Source organism: Athalia rosae, chromosome 4 (assembly GCF_917208135.1).
Source record: "Athalia rosae chromosome 4, iyAthRosa1.1, whole genome shotgun sequence".
NCBI lineage: Eukaryota > Metazoa > Arthropoda > Insecta > Hymenoptera > Athaliidae > Athalia > Athalia rosae.
The window spans coordinates 8,831,476-8,851,510 of NC_064029.1; the positions used below are offsets into that span (position 1 = coordinate 8,831,476).

The 20,035-nt window shown below is 40.5% G+C and overlaps 1 protein-coding gene across 16 annotated transcripts in view; it reads right to left on the minus strand.

Annotated features, from left to right (window-relative positions):
• Window positions 1-20,035, minus strand: part of LOC105684409 — a 29,627-nt gene that overhangs the window by 2,726 nt on the left and 6,866 nt on the right. The window contains exons 1-3 of one of the 16 annotated variants that reach the window (XR_007278115.1): window positions 8,864-15,879; window positions 3,099-4,434; window positions 223-305 (exon numbers count right to left, since the gene is read on the minus strand). The exons of 2 other annotated variants lie outside the window; for them this stretch is intronic. Coding sequence is in view for 5 of the 14 variants with exons in the window: in XM_048654291.1 (XP_048510248.1) it covers window positions 2,141-2,349 (209 nt within the window). In the remaining 9 variants the exon portion in view is untranslated. 13 more of the 16 variants (XR_007278112.1, XR_007278113.1, XM_048654294.1 and 10 more) reach the window with 13 other exon arrangements.

Sequence of the window (20,035 nt, forward strand, 5' to 3'; positions counted from 1 at the left end):
ATTCTTTATTTTCATATATCTTCTCCTTTTTTCCGTCCTTTTCTCTCTTTCGTTTTTTTTTTTTTTTCTCCACATCATTTTGTGGTGCGCAACAGGATCTTTCCAAGGTTATGCCCCATACACCCAGACCCTTTGAAACCGATGGGTTTGGGAGGTCGATATATACGTATGTACAAAACGAAGAAAAAGGAGAAGAAAAAAAAAATCAAAAAGATAACGAACCGCAAATATTCCAAAACGAATACCGTAACCCACTTCCTCGTTCGTTTCGAATCCCAAGAAACCCTTCCGAACCCTTATTGTTCCTTCCAAGAAATTAATTTAGATATAATACGATTCGCTGTATATGTTTCGCTCAAGAAAAGTGATGCAGAATTCTAAAACGATCGCTATTATATAGCGTGCATATGATCCCGCAAAGCAAAAGTAAAAAGAAAAGAAAACATGTATATCGTGCACAGTGGAGGCAGAGATGAAAAAAATTGTCTGCGATTTAAATTGAAATAAAGTATACAACATATTGTACATGTATGTATATACCTAATGTAACAAAAAACAATAAAGGAAATGACTGAACCTCATACATGTATGTAATGCCGTCTACGTTATAGCATATTTTTTCCCTTTTTTTTTTTTTATCAACTGAAAAGAAATATACGGTTTCTTTATAATTTTTATTTCAAAGTTCGTATATACGTGTGATCGGTAAATCTCTAAGTTTTTTTATACAAGGTCAAGAGGATCAGGAAAATAAATAAAATAAATACAGTCGATATGGCAATATGGGTGCTGCGCGATGGTATTTTAGCTTTAGCTCGACGGTATGCGTCTGCCTCCTGTGTAGTTTTGTTATTTAACCTTTGAATAATAATAATTATTATGATGATTGTTATCATTATTGTATGTAAAACCGGCTTATGCAATTATTTGCCAAATCTTAATTCCATCGCGTAACTGAGGAGCGTCTATAATATTGCATTATTGGAAAAAAGGATTTTTTCACACCGAGAGAACGGAGAAATATCCCTATCCGAAGAAAAAAGGATAATGAAAATGAACGAATGGAAGAACACTTCGACTCTCAATTCATGAACTGGCGGACAAATTCAACTCGAGCGCGTTCGCGAAACAGGTTCGCACATTAAGGGTTAATATCACTCGGTACATTTCGGAGTTTCGAAATGACTTCGAAAATTAAACACCGCGACCGAGTTTTACCGAATTTCATGTTGTAGGTTACACGCTGTACATGTATATAATACGTGTGTACATAAATATAAATTTTTCGTAAAAATATTCGTCTAAAATTATTATAATTCGAAACATAAGCGTCGCGAGAACAGCCGCGGATTTCTTCTGCGGCATTTATGGGCAGTATTATATGTGCGCATATTATATGCTTCTACGGTACGTTATGAAAGAAATGTTTACCAGCATTCAGAAACATATAACGTACGTGACCAGACTCTACATTGCTGCTGTTTGTATAATTTTATTTATTTATATCATTTTTATTATCTACAATTTTAACATCTTATTTTAAAAGTATTTTTTGCCTTTTTTGCTTTTTTTCTCCGCCAACCGCAAAGTTTATCATCTCACGAGATTGTGTAGGTATCTATATACGGCTCAACCCAATCTCTAGACGCAATATATTTAATGGCTCAACTAGTTGAACAGTTTTTTTTTTTTTTTTCCTCTTATTCTTTTTATTTTATTTAGATATACGAGGAATACCCACGCAATATGCGGAGCGAAAAAGGTTAGGGTGAATTGATTCCCTATATAATTTCACAGCTGCTCAAATGAAGATAATATACATGTACATATATATGTATACCTATGTGTGCACAGTATATCGATCGATTCGCGTTTATATCAAAGAAAATTATCGTAATAAGTAAATAATTGTACATCCGAACGAATCGGTTATGTATTTGTAAAATATGTGCCTACAGTTTGTACGATTATGCCGAATTAGGAAAGATCCGATGTAATTAGTTCCTTCGTCCGAATCCCGAATCACGTGTACGTTATATTTATTTTTCCGTGAAGATAAAATAAAAATTTGAAATAAGATTAATTATCATGTGACGATTGCAGTACACAGTATACACGTAGGTACGTATCGCGTACATACCTAGATGCATGTCTCTGTAGTGTGATTCCGACGCGTCTATCGAGATGTTGTACGTATATGTATGTAATAATAACGCAGTCATTGCAGGTCCTCGAGATTGAAGATCGTCGGCCTAGATTCTTCGTTATAATAATACGTATATGCGTGTACGACACATAATTATTACGTGAAAAGCAAAGTCCGCAACTTTCATTATAGAAATGATTCATTTTTATACTGATAAACGAAATTCACACTTCTCTGTACCGATATTGCTCCGCGATATCTAATATTGCACGTTGCGTATATATGTATATTCGAACTGACACGTTTGGTATCGTATCTGGTCGAAAATAAAATTTTTTCAATTTCCGCACATACTGATCGAATACGATCTGTAATCCCCGCAATTAGCTGACGAAGAACGAAAAATTCTAGTTCATATATATGTATATTTCTTGACTTTTTCTCCACAGCGACGCGGTGTTTGTTTAATCGGTTTTTAAAACCTACGTTGAAACTTCATGTACGGCGTATACCGAAATTGAAAATGTTGAAAAAAGTGAAGATAGATAAGCGAATAAATAAATAAAGGAAACATCTGTTCCGATAATTATCAATCTTTTTTTTTACTTCTATTTATCGCACCTCAACTGCAAACTAATCAAAATTCGGGTCACTGATCTCTCCATATTCGCATGTATAACATGTGAACAAATATAGCGGAGAAAAATAAGAAATTATAACAGATTATTTGAGATTCAACGTAAATATAGTCGGGGTTAGCGGACTTCAAGACGTAAAAAATGATGCGATCTTGTACCGTTTACAGCCGCGTTTCAACAATTATAAATAAAAGATTAGGTAATTTTACCGAAAAAAGGACGAACACTTTGTCTATAGGATCGTTGCGACGATGGATCGGCCAAAACCAAAGGGGTACTGTATACGAAAGCGTTCGTCCATACGCGATACTTACGGTACGTTTCGAACCGATGCCATGGGTCGGTGGTAATTTGTTACCAGTCTCGTACCACGTGCTCGTGACTCACTGTAAGTTAATGTTGCTCATGCAGCGGCAGCAACAGTTGTACGGACGATACGTATGCTACAGACTACGAAGAGCCGTAAAAGCGATCTATGAAATACACAGCGATCCACGGTCGGGTGGATCGAAGCAATCACTGTGTATGTAATGCGCGTGTTTGTAAGGACCTTCTACGCTGGTTCGTTATAACCCTTGATCTCTTCGGGTCAAATAGCCCAACGTGTCAAATGGATGTTCATTCGTTCGTCCGTTCGTCCGTCCGTTCGTTCGTTCGTTTGTTCGTTCGTTCTAGCCAGCCCCCCAGCTGTCGCGTATCCACGATGGTGATGATGATGATGATGATGATGATGGTGATCATCGTCATGTGGAGTATGCGCCGTATGTTATTTCCGTCTACGTATATATATATGTAGATTCGAGCTTTATTAATAGAGCATAAAATATAGGAGGGAAAGACTGATGGACAACCGGAGAGATTTCATTCTTATTCCATATTATATTTTAATGAATGATGCCGGTTATTTACCATAAACTGTACACAAGTAACCCGCGCATACCATGGAACGTCGGATGCTTTCGGTCAAGGATTTCGGTATGTTTTGTGTCCACGGACACCAGATTGATAGTTTCTGGGAAGAAGAATATCGGGGTGGTTAAAAAAACTTTTTTCCAGCCTCGACTTTTTCAGGGAGATAAAATCGTTGATGGATCTCCTTGGAACGTTCTCTCTAAACTTCTGATCACATACCTCCATATCGAAAGATAAAAATGAAATAAAATTTTTCGATTCGCCATTGGTACGTTTTTGAAAATCCGTTGAAAAATTCGAGGCGTACGAAAGTGTGCGCGAAACGCGCGTGGCGCACGTGTTGCGGATATTTCTTTGATATCGAAGTTGATGGAACGCGTATCATAAATCATAAGGGGAAAAAAAATTGTTCAAAAATAAAAAAAAAATGGAAAAAAGTAGACTTTTAGAAGAGGGAGGGAATAGAAACGATATTATTACACAAAGCTTCGCGCTGTTTTGCAGTATGGCAGTTAGGCGTTCCGCGCGATTGTATATCAGTCAGTGTCAGAATTTTTGGTTCGCAGCCAAACACCACCGGCCATCGGCTCGTCCCGTTTCTCGTCCCATACGGCATTATTCTATACCTATACCCATATACCCTCGCAGCATCCTTGCAACAAGCGAGAGATAGCGGGCTCTGGACCGGTTCTCCATATTTCCAGGCAAACATTGCATTTCGGAACACCTTGCCAATTCCTAGAATTCACAACAATATCACACATTCACATTCAGTCCATAATCTACTACCTTGACAATATTACGGCGACAATAAAAAAATAAATCTGTCGAGGATTGTCGTAAAAAAATGTTCGAATCTCTCGCAGAAGTGATACAGACTGTACGTTTTGAGCAAGTAGTTTTTCTTTTCATTTATTTTTTATTCCTCTCTATTACTGACTATACGAGTTCTATTTTATTTATTTAATACTTTAGTTTTTGGTTGTTGATTTTCTTGTTTCGTTCGGCCAACACATCTCTCGCGGCAACTATACTATTCCGCAGTTTGTACGCACAATATTTCAAAACTCTACGAAAGATATGAGTATAGTTATTTTCAGCAATCAATTTTTTACTCCAATTGATTAGCGCTTATGAGGTTAATTTACATACGTGTTCTATCTCTTCTGCGTTCTCAGAGTTATGTGTATATGTGTTCTTTAACGATCTCCGATCGTGTTTAATTTCATGTATTATGCATACATCTTATTTGTTTGTTATTTTACGTAACCATTATAATTATAGGTATGTACTCGAATAACAACTCATACAATCTACCCTCAAATTTTTTCTCCGGGAAGAAACACTAAATTTCAGACGGTCACCTTAGAAATGTCGATGGTGCGGAACAGCGGGTGAATTGAAAAAAAAAACAAAAAACAAACCTACATTATCGTATGATATCGTTATTTTTGATAAGAAAAATTCTCTGCTATGATAAATCGCGGTATAACATGACCTACGCGATAATAGATTAGCTATACATATATACTCAGGTATATACGGTATATAATCTGGTGAAATGCGCACATGCCTCAGTTAACTGCGCAGTTGAATTAGGTAGCTGTTCTTCGCATGTATATATATATTTGTATATATAAGAATGCAAGCACAAAAGCAGTGGTAAAAGAGATGTGCATCAGGGGAGGAGAAAATAAGAGTAAGATGAGAGCCAAAAAAGAGAAGACATGCCGTTGCCACTGCTGCAGTTTCTAAAAGCAAAGCGAAAACCTAAGTGAAACGTAGATGTGGAATGAGGCACGTGGCAGCAATAGAGAGACTTCGCTTGTACAAAGCCCGCAGCGCAGCAAGAAACTAAAAAAAAAAAACAGAATAAGAACCAAAAAGAGAACCAAAAAAAGGGCCAGAAAAGCGGTGCCTAGGTCAACTCCAAAGTGAACCCGATGAAACAACAGCTGAAGGCGATTTCATTCGCACAAAACGAGAGAATGAAATAACATCGAGGAAAAAAAACAAACTCGTAACGAACCCTGCGAACCAAGAACACGTACACGTATAACATAAACTTGCAGCTCCAGCGAATCGTGAACACTGAGGTCTTTGTGTTTTGTTCAATTATTTTCTAATCAAATAATTTTCAGGACCTTCGGGTCCGCGGGACCAATGGGACCTGACTTGATAATTCTGATGAATAGTTCGGATCGCGTGTACCGTATACCAATTAGCACGAGTTCGTAGTCAATTAAGAAAAAATAAATTGAAACAATAATTGTTGGAAAAAAATGGAAAAGCTGCAGTTTCAAATTAACTGTATACGCGTATACCGTATACGCGCACGTGTTACGTTCTATGTTTACGAAGTATTTCTATAGTAAAACGGTCGAAGAAAGGGTGAAAGGCATGATGGGAAGAAGAGGAATAAACGAAAACAAGGAGAAATAAATAAAAAAAAAAAAAAAAAGGAAAAAGGAAAAAGATAAGTAAGAAGCTCCGGAGTAGGCGAGCACAAGGTGGTTGCACCGAAGATAAACTTAAAACAAAGGGGACAACGAACCGAGCGGCGCACAAGACCAAGACACCGAGTAAACTACGTAGTACGCGACGCATTGCATTCTGGGTAGTAGCGTTTTCATGGGGGGATATTATATTCTCGTCGCAACAACCACCGTACGGAAGATATAACCGTCAGCTGATTTCTTTCTTTTTCCTTCTTCCGTTTCGCACTGGTCTTTTGTGCTTTTTTGACGCGGGATATACGACCGCGACTTTCGAACGTGGCGCCCAACTGAAAACAATGAAGAAATGAACAAGTTTCGTAAAAATCTATTGCGGGTAGAAGTTTTTGTTGTACAATTGAAAACTATACCTGAGACTTTCTCGCTATCTTTATACCGACGCGATTGGCGATAAAGTGTTCATGTAATCGGCAGCAATTTCAGCGTAATATGCATATATAATATATATGTAGTTATAAGTAGATTGATATACGTGATGTTAGTTGTTGGCTCATTGCGCCGCGACGCCTGACGTCGTCGTTGGTTCACGTGTTATATGATTAACATACCGCGAAAGGTGCGCTAAAAATATTACCGATTTTACTAACGAGTGAATTTTCTAGTGCGAAAAAAGTTGAAGAAGAAAATAAGTCTATTCTTCCATAGTTCTCATTTTGTATTTTGCCCTTAAGCATCCGCCGCTAAAAGGAAATGCCGGTTACTATTCCTTCATAGAATCGGGGCGGCAAAATCGGAATCTTTAACGTTGAACTCTGAGCGATAGAAGTTCTCCGTATTTATGTAATAACGCTTATGTATACACGTGTATTATTTGTGTATATGTAGGAGTTCCAGTGGTTCGAAGCGTGCGGTGTCTTTACAACGCGTTTTTACTTCCTCAACCGGTGGTTTTCGTGGTTGTACAATTTTATAGAACTGACGTTGGACTTTTCCAACGTCTGGAGAGTATAATAAAAAAAGCGAGACGCGTTAGTCACTTCGCATTTTCTTTCTGTTACATCTTTTACGAAACGAGTTTAATGAGGGTGATTAACGCACCGATTATGACGTCGTATATTTACTTAAGTTAATTCGATTTCTGGTAAGATTTTTCAGTCGGTATTCTACTCGTGAGAAAGCTGACAGCACGCGGACAGCTTGCGACATACGTACGTACGTACGTACGTACGAAAGGCGGGCAGGAGAGTGCCGGAGTCGCGCAGTGCGAGATGTGAAGTAAGTTTTAGATTGGCGAACCGTACGGCATTTCCGGTTCTGGGACTTGTCCAATTTTATATTTGGTGCAGCATTAACGTTGAGCTTTAATAGTGTAGCAGCAGCAGTAACGTTAGTTGAGCGAACGAAAAGAGAATGGAGGGCCGTTCCTGCGGGATCGATAATTTTTTTAACGCCTATAGAAAAGAGTTGAGATGCGGCTGATTCGGTAATCACTAATTAATGACAGCGTTGAATCGAGCTTACCCTCTTCGCGGCGGAAAAGGCCCGCGAGTGAATGGGTATGGCTGTAAGTTGAATGAATTATGAAAAATATGAAGACCCGGTATTTGCGGTAACGGCACCGCGCGAGCGAAAAATCGCCCCCTCGGTTTCTCACCAATCAAAATGGCCGACGATCATTGCGGTCTCGATTCACGAACGTTTATTCTACGACGACTTCTTTTTTTCTTCTTTTTTTTTTCTCTTGCGATGCTTCGCCTCATCATCCTCTTTGTTTCGTTAAATTTAGATATACTTGAAACTGAAATAGATCGATTCTAAAACAAGATCTGTTCGATAATAAAATACGTATAATGAACGCATACCTACTCGTAACGGTCGAGATATCGTCAACATTAATAAATAAGAAATATGTTCATGCCCTTGCGAAATACCGGCTGAAAATTCCGAAACCGGATATCGGATAAATCGAGCAAGAACTTTGACAAGAAATTCGGATAAAATTGGGTGGAGGCCGACCGTAGTTATGGGGCAAGGAATAAACACAAGAGGCTATTTCGGTTGAAGCCGTGTGTTTGGTGTCCGCGCTCGGGCATCTGGCGTTGCAAAGTTACGCGACCAGCTTCGATTGGCCTAGTTAAGGAAAATGAAGAAAAAAACGATACGGAAAAAATCACAAGTCGAGATAAAAAAAACGGTTCACTCGTACCGGTGTGCGGTACGCTTTTCCCAAATTATACCCGCGAATAAAAAACCGCATGAAAGAAAAATTGATATAGAAAGATTGAAATTTATTTTCTTTTAATCCCTGATCTTCATCTATAATCTTCATTTCATCGGGTTATTTTAAACTTGTTATAAAATCCAGAAAAATCTAGCAGGTGGTCATCGTTCAACAAGACACGTATGTATACATACAGATACCGTTCGATGTCGGTGGAGTTGTAAATTAAAATATACATACATAGGTATATATATAACGTGAGCACACCGAGATATAAAATGAAATAGCAAATTATATTTTATCATCAATTAACCCGATACTGTACGCGTCGAGTATAAAAAATACAACGTACATACCTGTATTATGTACGGAATTATGTTTTCGACTTAATTGCCGCTACCGTGTCGTACGCACTATACGTAAAACGTATATGTATATAGCGCGTGTATAAAGAAATTTGTTTAGACAAAGGAGCCTGATAGGCCTTTACCGTTTCGTCCCTGTCCCCGTCCCCGGCGATCTCCAGTTGGCACAACGCTAACTTGTTTTCTTTGGAATTTGACTCGCACGCGGTGTTGGCAACGGTTACATGCTGCACTTATTGCGCCTGCAACAAAGATCCGCCGCTGCTTTTGCTACAGCTAAAGCTGGAGCTGCTGAAGTTGAACTTACTGTACTAAAACATCGGCTACTGTTGCAGGTGGTCTAGCGCTGCACGTGGCCGATGCATGCCCAGGGACGAACTTATCGCGCGACGTTAAAATTTGCATTGCGATAAAATCGAAACTCGAATCGAATTCAAGTAAACGACGCCGCATTTCGACGCATTTTTTTTTTTTCGCAATGCGACAAATTATTGAAAAACAATTTCGAAGCGTACGTCTTGCGTTAGACCGGTTTTTTGTTCTATCCGCAGTGTACGTAGGTATGTGCACGCGGTTCGTATCCGGAAAAAATTTGCAATCGTGAAAAACTCGCGTCCCTGAAAGTTGCAGGACACACGCGGAAAGTGAGGTGAGCTGGTTTTAGCAAGTACCTATTTGAAATGGATGTAATGTCGGCGAACAATGGGAATCGGAGTCGCGCGAGAGGAACTACAAGCTCATAAATGGAAGGGGAAACTTGAAAGAAAAAAAAAGAAACAGATAAAAAAGAGAGAACAAAGATTAGACAGACGCCTTTAAAGCGTTGGTCGATAGAACTCTGTTAGCTCAGGTGTTTGTACCATTTGCTCGGTTCGTCGTTACGTTGCGACGTTGGGACGGTTTGTATCGTTTTACTTATGTACAATATACATACATATACTAGGTACGATATAGGTATGTAAAACGCGAACGTCTGCGTACACCAGACTCTATAGATGTATAACCACGAACTACATGAATAATTTATCCCGATGAATTCACCGACGAAATAATTATCTAGGAATTTTCTCATCAAATTATCTATGTATATATAATACACGAACTATGGTTTGCACGTACGACAAATTTCCAGGAAATTCCATACATATGGTAAAGGTATTCTATTTTTAATTCAATTTCTGTTTTCCAATAAATAATAGGATATACTTATCCCCGAGGGGACAAAGCCACCTTAATCATTTAACGATAATTGTAAATAATTATTTGTTGCAATACGCGAATCGCCGACGACCTTCGCCCGCAAGAATGTCGGTAATGGATTGTTTAAAGTTTTCCGCTTCTGGTTTAATTTACCTAGGTATATAGGCATGTGCGGACATGCATCATTGTCAATTATCGACCGATGCACACGTCCGTCGTGCATGAGAGAAAAAATAAATAAATAAGAAATTGTCTACGAAGAAAAAATAAATAGGAAAATGAAGGAAAAAAAGGAAGGCGTTTGGGGTCAACATGCAGGAATGACGTAAGAATTTATATTTCTCCTCGTCCGTACGCGGACCTGGACGGACCTTGAAGTCGCTGCGTGAGTTTCTTAAGCTTGCGAGAGTCAAGATGTGCTTTCCAGTGGTTCACGAAAGATCTATCTCAGCCACGCGTCACCCTTTTACCAGGCGGCTATCCTATTTGGCAAATTTCCAACCCCCAGCCCGCGCCGCGTTGATTCTGGCAACTAAGATTCTACTGCCAACACCACACACCGGCTAGTCTCTGATCGTTGGATATATTGCTAAAATATTAAATACGGTCACCGAAACTTCCCGAGTTCTAATAAAACTAAAAAGAAAGTATTATACGCACGTAAAAACGGTTGTAGATCAACGATTTACGTAACTGAAACAAAATTAAAACTCCCAAAGACTTTTCAGAATATAAATATAAGAGAAACGTCAACTGTACCGACCGAATTTAGCGAAGAGGGTTTTTTTTTTTTCTTTTTTTTAGGAAAGCTCTCCAGCGATGGGAGGAAAGCCAATTTCATTCTCCAAGTTTTTCGTATTGTCTTCGCTTCAACTTTTCGGTATTTTCCATCTATTTTTTTTTTTGTATTCAATATGCCAGCGTCGAAGTGACGAACTTCGCGGTGGTCGACTGCCCGCTGCAAGAACCGCGTTGGGGTTATTTTAAGCCAACTATAATTGCGGTTGGGGCTGATGCCACTTTGTCTGGGAAATCGGCGCAGCGGTGTATACGTATATAGGTATACCTGTGTGTAAAAATTCAACCGAAGCAAAAAAAAGCACTGGAAATAAATTTGAAAATCGTCGCTGGTTACGCGATCGTTTCTCGCTTCTCGCGTTTCGGTTCACAATGTTTCCAAATTTCAATGTACGCAAATTCCGCGAATTTTCATTAGCGAAGAAAGGGTATAGAAAAAATGAAACTGAGGTCGTTCAACTGCAGAAAAACCCGTTCGCCCGCCTTCTCCGAAAAACGAGGAAGATTTTCTCCGTCATTTTTACATTTCTCGTCTCGTGTACGATATCGAATTTCTAAAGAGGCGCAAAGCTTATTATACATTACATATTATCCACAGGGACGCGACGCTCCAACGTCGTCTTTCGTGACGGCGCACGTCGCGTCGCCTGTAGCTCGCAGCGTCGGTGCTTTTTCTGGACTATATCAACCGGCGGCTTACCTCACCTCTGACCAAGCGCAACTTCGAATCGCACAAATTAAGGTGCTCTCACAACGGACAATGAGAATCCGATAAAATGATTACCGGAACTGATTTTTAATTTTCGCTTCTGTACAAAAGATTTGTTTTTCTCGATCGCGTACATATTCCTATAGGTTACTAATAATTGCGAAACAGGTAGTAATAATACGTAATACTTAAAACAGCCCGAGGGCGCGCGCCCATATGATTTATCGGCCTACTCTATGATTACGGTATTCACGATGCGCATCAGAAATATTGAGAAAAAAAGAAAAAAAAAAAAAAAAACTTGAAAAATAAAACAGCAATCGTGAAATCTGAGCTCATAGCTGGTATACAGAGGTTCTACCGAAGGGTAGCGTTTAGGTTCGTAAAATATTTCTACCGTCCACTCGCGACCAGCTATCCCATTTTTTTTGTTTTTTTTTTTTTCTTTTTGGTCCTTCCTCTCTTTCATTTTTCTAACTTTAATGGCTCCGAACGGAAGTATCTATATTACAAAAAATGTTGAACGGGGTACAGGGAAGAGTTATCGCGTCGCACGAACCCGGTGGTTATGTAAAATAGAAAAAAAAAAAGATTTAAAAAAATTAGAACGAAAAAAAAAAAAAGTCGCAAGTCTGTCAAATTATAGGTGTGTTATGATACGGTTCAGAAAAAATTTACATCCTCTCTAATTCAGCGGCCTACAATTTGTGGCCTCGATTTTTAACGATTTTTTTTCTTATTCTCAGATCGATTTTCTATTTTCTCACACCGTACGGACACTCGAGGATCAAGTGAATCAGAATGCAAATAAGCCCAACGCCCATTTTCTTTCTCTTTTCAGTCCCTATTTTCCGCAGTCTCTCGTGTGGACATCGCTTTAAGGGCGGGCGGGGTTGAAAAGTCGCGTATCTCGAGTTCGTCCAGAAATATTACACCCCGCTGTCTGTCGCGTCCTCGTGTTCTTCCTGACGTTTGTCTTCGGCGACACGTGCCACAATTTTGGCGCATGCGTTCGGTGATTTCCCTACGTATATACACATGTACAGCGTGCGCCAGAAACACCTGTTCGACTCTGGTTAATTTTCTTCGTCACACAGAGCAGAAGCCGAAGCAACAGCAGCAGCAGCAGCAGCAGCAGCACTTGACCTACCTAAATTTATCCGATGAAACACAGCGCGCGATCCGCTTCTTAAAGTTACGTATGTGTTTTCCGGATCTCCCCTGTGGCACGCGATTTCCGCGGGCGGATTTAATTTTTCCGTCACACACTATATCCTATAGTGTCGAGTCATTTAACTCGCAACAGCGCTACGCAACTTGTTGCGTTTTAAACTTACAAAATTATTGTTCGATTGGATCTCAAACACCTCTACTAAGTTCTACGATAATTTCGCGTCTTCTTTCGACTACACCTATGGGAGATTATACGAGTCATTGGTACGCGAGTTGGTCCGTGGGTGGTCCGCGAAGCCAAAGAGAAAACATCATTTAACAGCCAAAACTCCAACACCTGGACGAGGCCTGTTGTGTACATATATATATACGTTGTTCAAAAATACCCGGTGTCCTCTATTTTCTCGCTAGCGTTCGGTCTAATTTCGTATCTACTGTGTAATATCGTTACTTTGCGTAATTAATACGTAATTATTACGTACGAGAGGATTACCTATGCACGATGTGCGGGCCAAAAGCAATTTACAAATCTATATATTTTTCGCACGCCCACCCGATATGTTACACATCTTTCCTATGCGTAGAAATTGTCCGTCTCTTTTTTTGTTTTTCAACGAACCCTAGACTCACAACGTTGAAAACCAATATCTGTAATGCCCACTCGTTTGTGCGGCGAGTCCACTTTAAGGACTCGTCGTATTTTACACAAGGTAAAGAGATAACTTTTTTCTTTCTGTGTTACCTACTGTTTTTTTTAGTTTTCTAGTTTTTTTAGTTTTTTTTCTCTTTTTCTTGCCTCGCATTTAGGTATGGAATGCCACTCGATAGTATCCCGAAGTGCAACGCAATGGCCTGCATATGCCGCTTTCAAATATAGTGTTTATATAATAAATTCATTCTCTTGAATTTTATAAACATATTTAAAAATCATATATACATTTCTTTTTCACTATTGAGCTTTCCACATCAAGTCATGCTTGCCTGAGAATTTTTCTGTGGTGCTATAGATCCTTAATTCATAAGATGATTAATTATTTCAATACACGAATAACTGTTTATCTGACGGATGTGGAAAACGACTTTTATCTTATTGTTATTTTTTTTTTTTTTTTTCTCTTTTTTCATTCGTTTCGCGTTCGTTACACATTATATTTCGCGACATGTGATTCACTCGACCGGCGCCAAAGTTTATATCCGCTACTCGTGTATATTATATCTCAAGGCAGCTCAGACACGTCGCCTGCACAGCGAGCTTTTTCACGTCGTTGTATTACATGGAAAATAATATGTCACCGCGTGTATTCAGCCGGCGTAAGGATTATCATCCGCTCGTATTTAACTAGAACCCAAAAATTTGCTAGGCCTGAAACTCGCGGAGGGGCCCTGCCGAGTCAATTTCCTCCGCCATGTTTCAAGAACGCGATTCTTCCCCCCCTACATCCCGAAGGGTTGTCCTGGGAATATGAAAATAAAAGAAGTAAAACCGAGTAAAGGAGATCCTCTTTCTTTTCCTCGGAAATATAAATAAATTATCAGATTCGAGATGAAAGGACTATATACAACACGTTGGGTTCGTATATATAAGTGTAATCGGTCTTATTTCAAGACCAGGAGAGAAAAACAGGAGGATTAATTTACAAAGAGTTGCGAGAAAGTTTCGCGTAAAAGTTCTGTGACGGGTAAGATAGGGAATTAAGGTGGAAAAGTTTTCTAAAAATTGTTTTGGTTGCCAGTTCGCCACGTACCTAAAAAATGCCCGTAAATCTTCCGAGAGAGTTGCAGTCTCGAAAGCGACGCGTCGGGACGACGGGCGCCGTAAGAACGAGCTATAAGGTGACGCCCTGTCGTCTGTAGGGTCGTTGGCGACCACTGCAAAGTCGCTTGATACGGTGTACGTACGTACGTACCAACGGGCAACGATCCGTCGAGTTAATTCTCCACGCGCTTTTTTTACCCTCCCACACTTTTTACTTTTCCTTCCCTTCCCTTCCCTCTCTTTTTTTTTTTGTCTTTCTTTCACCTTAACCCTTAACAACGTTTATTTTCGGCACTCCCCTCGATTTCCCTTATTCTTTTTTATTTTTTTTTTTTCGCATGCACGCGCCCGCGAGTTGATATATTGTACGTGTATTTATACGCGAACCGCAACTTATATATGTATATTGTTTCGGGGTGTCGCGCTTACTTCTGTGTTATAAACGGGGGGAAATGAGAAAGACGGAATAAATCAAAACTGATAAATTTCTGAGGGTCCTCAAGATTCAACCGCGATATTGCGTAACGTACGTGCGCGTGTATAGCGTGGTATTTTTACGGGGTCGCGAAACCGAAACGAAAGCTTGGGGTAGGGGGTGTAATGATACATCCTGAAACACAGAAACAAATAGGCAATTCCCTCCCCTCTACCTCCAATCGTCCAACTTTCTCAAACTCGAAATCGTAGTCGTCGAGGTGAGGAAAATACCGTGCAATTTGGCTTAGCTGCATGTATCCCATAAGGGTGGATACACGTATCGTACCTATACCGTGTTGCTAGGGCAATACAGTGACCCTATATAAAAATTATAGATCGTATCGTACCGCGCGACAGCAACAGCAACAGCAGCAGCAGCCCATATAAAATAAAGAGGGGACTGCCCCAAAGCACGGAATAAATATTCCGGTCCCTCGCCTCTTCGCCACCCCTCGCAGCAGCAGCAGCAGCAGCAACGACCTTAACGCAGTCGACGCGCCTAGCGAAGAATCCGTTATACAGACGTCTGCGGGGGTGCAGTTAAAGCGCGGAGGTTGAAATGGAAGTGGAAGTGGGGAATAGAAATGGCGGTGGTCGAGCTACGTTGTGTTACGTACGTACGTAAGAAGAGGAAAGAGAAAATAGTAGGGGAAATAAGGGTCGGCTACGAAAGAAGGGGTGGACGGACGGACCCCTTTGCACTTATCGATCGTCAGTTATTTTGGCTGGCTCCCTACCTTCGGCTAAACACCCCCCTATCTATCCCACGACCACCCCCAAACGTCCTCCCCTTGCACGCTGATTCCGATGCCGATGAGCCGCCAAGGCCGTGTGCATCGCCGTCGAGCTAACGAAAAGAAAAGTAAAGAAAATAAAATCGCCGTCTCGTGTGCAACGGAATTACGCAATTCCGTCGCCGATTGTTAAATCCCCTATCTCTTGCGCCGCGACGGAGTATACACGTGACGTAAGTATATATATATATGTATATATATGTATATACATTTCGCGAAAGTACGTACCTACCTACCTACCTACCTCGTACGTGCGGTGTATCTACGGAAATGCGACTCTCCCTTGTTTTCCCTTTCTCCTCCGCAATTTTCCTCTTCTTGTTTTCCCTGCCTCTACGTCTTATCCTCCGAGCGAAGCCTAGTTCACGGTCAACGTGCGTGTGGCCCCTGAAAGTCTGGGCGCCGAGACGCTTGGCGCCGCGTCTCGTTCTACCCGTACAAACTCCGCCCACCACCTAAGGTCTCCCTTTACTTCTTATCCAGCGCGTTCGGGTCACAAGGGATGAAAAAAAAAAAAATCGGATAAAAATCTTGCTTCGAGTGATTTTCGGTCGCTCCGACCCAACGCTCACTAATTACCCAACAACTGTTTCATTCTGCGTTCCGTTCGAGTACGCTGCGGCGAGAGAAAAAGAAAAAAGAAAAAAAAAAAAAACACGACAAAACGAACAGAGATTACATTCACGCTGGAAGTGCGTAGTGTGCGGTGACGGCGACCACGGAACGCACGATGATTCGTTATCGATAATCACGACGAATAATTTGATCGATAACGCGATCGTTATTTCGATGAGGATCACTGCGGAGACTAGTTTATATAGCGACGATCCAGCGGACGCGTCGCGTCGTCCTGTCTGCCCGCCGCGTACAGTTGCAGTCGTCCGGTAGATCCACTCTTGGCGGTCGTTCGTTATCCGTACCTACTGTGACTTTGTCTGTAATTATTTTTGTTTTTTTTTATTTTAAACTACACACAAACGTATACCGAACTCGTGGTAAAATCAGACATTATCTCTGTCTTCCGCGCGCGATATACCAAACGTGTGAGACCGGCGCACACACGCCCCACTTCGATCTACATATGTATATGTACACCGTTTCTGCGACGCAGGAACTTCGCACACGTACACGTAATTACAATTGAAAACTCACATTCCTTCGTACGTGTACCTACACACGTTTTTTCTTTCTTTCGGAGTCCTCGGTTAATTTTTTTGTTTGTTTTTTTCCCTTTTTTAGTAGCTGGTTGCTCGTAACAGTGAAACGAGTTGTGTGGGTTACACGTTGAACACCATTGTTGTCACGGGGTCTTGTATATGTATTTTTAGAAAGATCGAGAAGGGGAGGACGGGGGAGGGCAATTTTTTCTCCTCTATTTGTTCGTTAATTTTTCTCAAAGCCATAAAGAAAACATGTGGCACAGTCGTATGTGCGCAATGTACGGGATTTTTCGAGGTCGTCGGATGTATTTCTTTTTGATTCCGTTTTTTTTTTTTTTTTTTTTTTTTTGGTTTTTTTGTACGAGTGACTCGGGCAAAACGCGTTATCGGATCGAAATCGCATTTTGCGTAATCACTTTTTTCCCAACGAATAATTGTTTTTCTCCAATCGTCTGATCTGTTGTGATTTCGTCCGATATACCTAATTTCTTGTTCCGCGAATAAATTTCTTGAACAATAATAATTAATGTTCGAGATATATCCCGATATATATGTACATATGTACGCGACAAATTTAAGCGGTGCAATGGTATGAGGTAGATGTACGTAGGTATTCCTAATATTACATGTGGGTGTCTAATATATTTTTAGGTCAAACGTCGCTCACCCGATCCGCACATACGTATAGTTTATACACACCTATATGAGAATACACGCGTTGTACCGTACAGACTTTCACGTAAGTGGACGTTCTGCTGGTCTCTCCCTCGATGTACATGTACGACACACACGTCGTCTACACAACCCGTTGATTTACACGTATGAGAGAACACGCGTGGTAGTCGCCTGACTGGAGCCGACGGCTCGCCAGTAGCAATCATACAAACATTAACACTTTAACTTTATGGTATACCTACCTAGTCCGATCCGGCCATTTTAGAAGTCGCGCCCCGCTTCGTCGTCGCAACCGGCAAATATATATATATATATACTGAAATTAAAACCGACCGTAAAATGTTTTTTTGAATTTACACCCCGAACGCTCTACTGGATTAACTTTTGTACAACTTACGTCCCAAATGAAAGGAATCACTGTTTTCCAAACTGAAAACTGACGAAGACCGCGACAAACGTACGCCAGATATGATATTCTCATTGTCCGATATAAATTGAAAGAATTTTTGTGTAACACACACAATTTTCTCGTATTAACATAACGTGCGCGGTGCATAGGTATTCTTATCGCACAATTTACATATCTGCTGCTCACATTCGACAACGAGAGACAAGAATGTCTAATCGGAATTATGAGGGCTGGACAAAAGAGCCAAGTTTATAGCTCTGGCAATTTTACAAGATAAATACGATTCTTTTTATTCGGTATATCCGAATCAAGTATATATATTATAAATATTTCACCCTATAGTCGAGTCGTATTATGTAATCCCGAGGCAACGAATATCATTTATATTCCAAGTGAAGAATGAACCCCCATATATTGCGGCAATAAAAAGGTGATCACGATGATGATGATAATCGACTCGAAAAATATATTTATATTCCTATGTAAATGTATACATATACGTGTATACGTGTCTGAAGCTTTATACCGGATTATAAATATTCATCCCCGATCCGCCTTTGTGAAGTGCATTAATGCGAGAGAAACGAGAAAAATAAATGAAATAAAATTTCTGTAAGAACAATAAATTGTAGTTTTTTAAATTCGGAGGGAAGAGATCCTCGAAATTAGAATATCCTCAAAACTCGGCGATCTTTTCGCAAATTAGCGTTGCGTGGATTTAATCCGCACACCCGATCCGCCGAAGAAGCGCGAATTCGTTAGAAAAACAACGAACAGGGATAAATATCCATTTACATACACATGCATTGTATCGTGGAATGGGAGGACGAAAGCCACTCCCGTGGTATCCATGGCAACACTGTTAGCTCTTCGTTGATTGTATTTGTTGTACATACATACATATAGGCGTCAATGATAGTTACTTACGCTGATTGGTTTCGTTTCGCCATTCATATAGCTGGGCCAATTCGTATGATCGCGAAGCAAGCTCTGGATTTCATCCGTAGCCGATTACAATCGGATTTGTTTTATGAATAAACAAAATCACTTTGCGAAAATTGTTCCCCAAGTGTCCCGACTCCGTTCGGCTCGTTGCCACCATCTCCGAATGTCCTTTTCGACGGCGTGTATTCGCGGTATGGACGAGAAAAGTATGCGAAAACTATTAACGATAATCTCACCACGAGGACTGGAGAGCGTTTCGGTTTTTTTTAATTTTCGTCTTCTCTTTTTTTCATATTTCACGCCGAAGGAAGAAGATCTTCCAGACATTGTTGGGAGTGGAGAGAAAAAAAAAAAAAGGAAAATAAACGAGATAAGCGCAGCAACCGGAATATAAGGATATATCACAACGCGACGCAAGAACTGCAGGAGTGTGCTGCGAGATAAGGAAAAAATCACCGAGAGCCACAGGAAGCGAGATAGAGAGGGAAAATATCGAAGTGGAACGCAAACAGAATCAGCGACGAATGGCGATTCGGGTGATGAGGGGACCTGCGGGGGTCAAAAAGAAGGTTTAGTTTAGTGCAAGTTAGCCTTGACATTCACCTCCCACATCCTGCCGAACCAACACCGAACGACCGACCGACCGACCGACCGTCCGACCGTCCGTCCAAACCAACCAACGAATAACGACAGTGATACTCAACTCGGATCTCCCGAAAAATACACGTATCTCCGCGAAGAAAAAAATAACGCCCGTATCCCAGCGAAATCTTTTTTCAAACCTCCCTCCTCTTATTCTTTTACAGAACCCTCGTGAAATTTACATCGGCGAACTCTCCGCCCATGGATATTCAATTTCGAGAGCGCAGATCGGATATACCTATGTTCGATACGTGCGATCTGTCGATCGATTTCGTTATAGATTTCATTCGAAGCCACCCGGATTATATCACCCTCAAATCGCGTTGACATTCCAGGTCGGGCAAATTTGAAACGGTTTTCAAACGGCGCGGCGATATACATAGATACTAAGCTAATTTCAATACGTAATTGCACAAAGATGGAATTAACATATTATAATAGGCGTCATGGGCAGGTACTACTACATCGCTACATGGAACATTGAAAATATGACTACATATTTAATAAGCGTAAGCGGTGAATGGATAGGTGAGCCGGGTGAGTAAACACGATTGAGCAT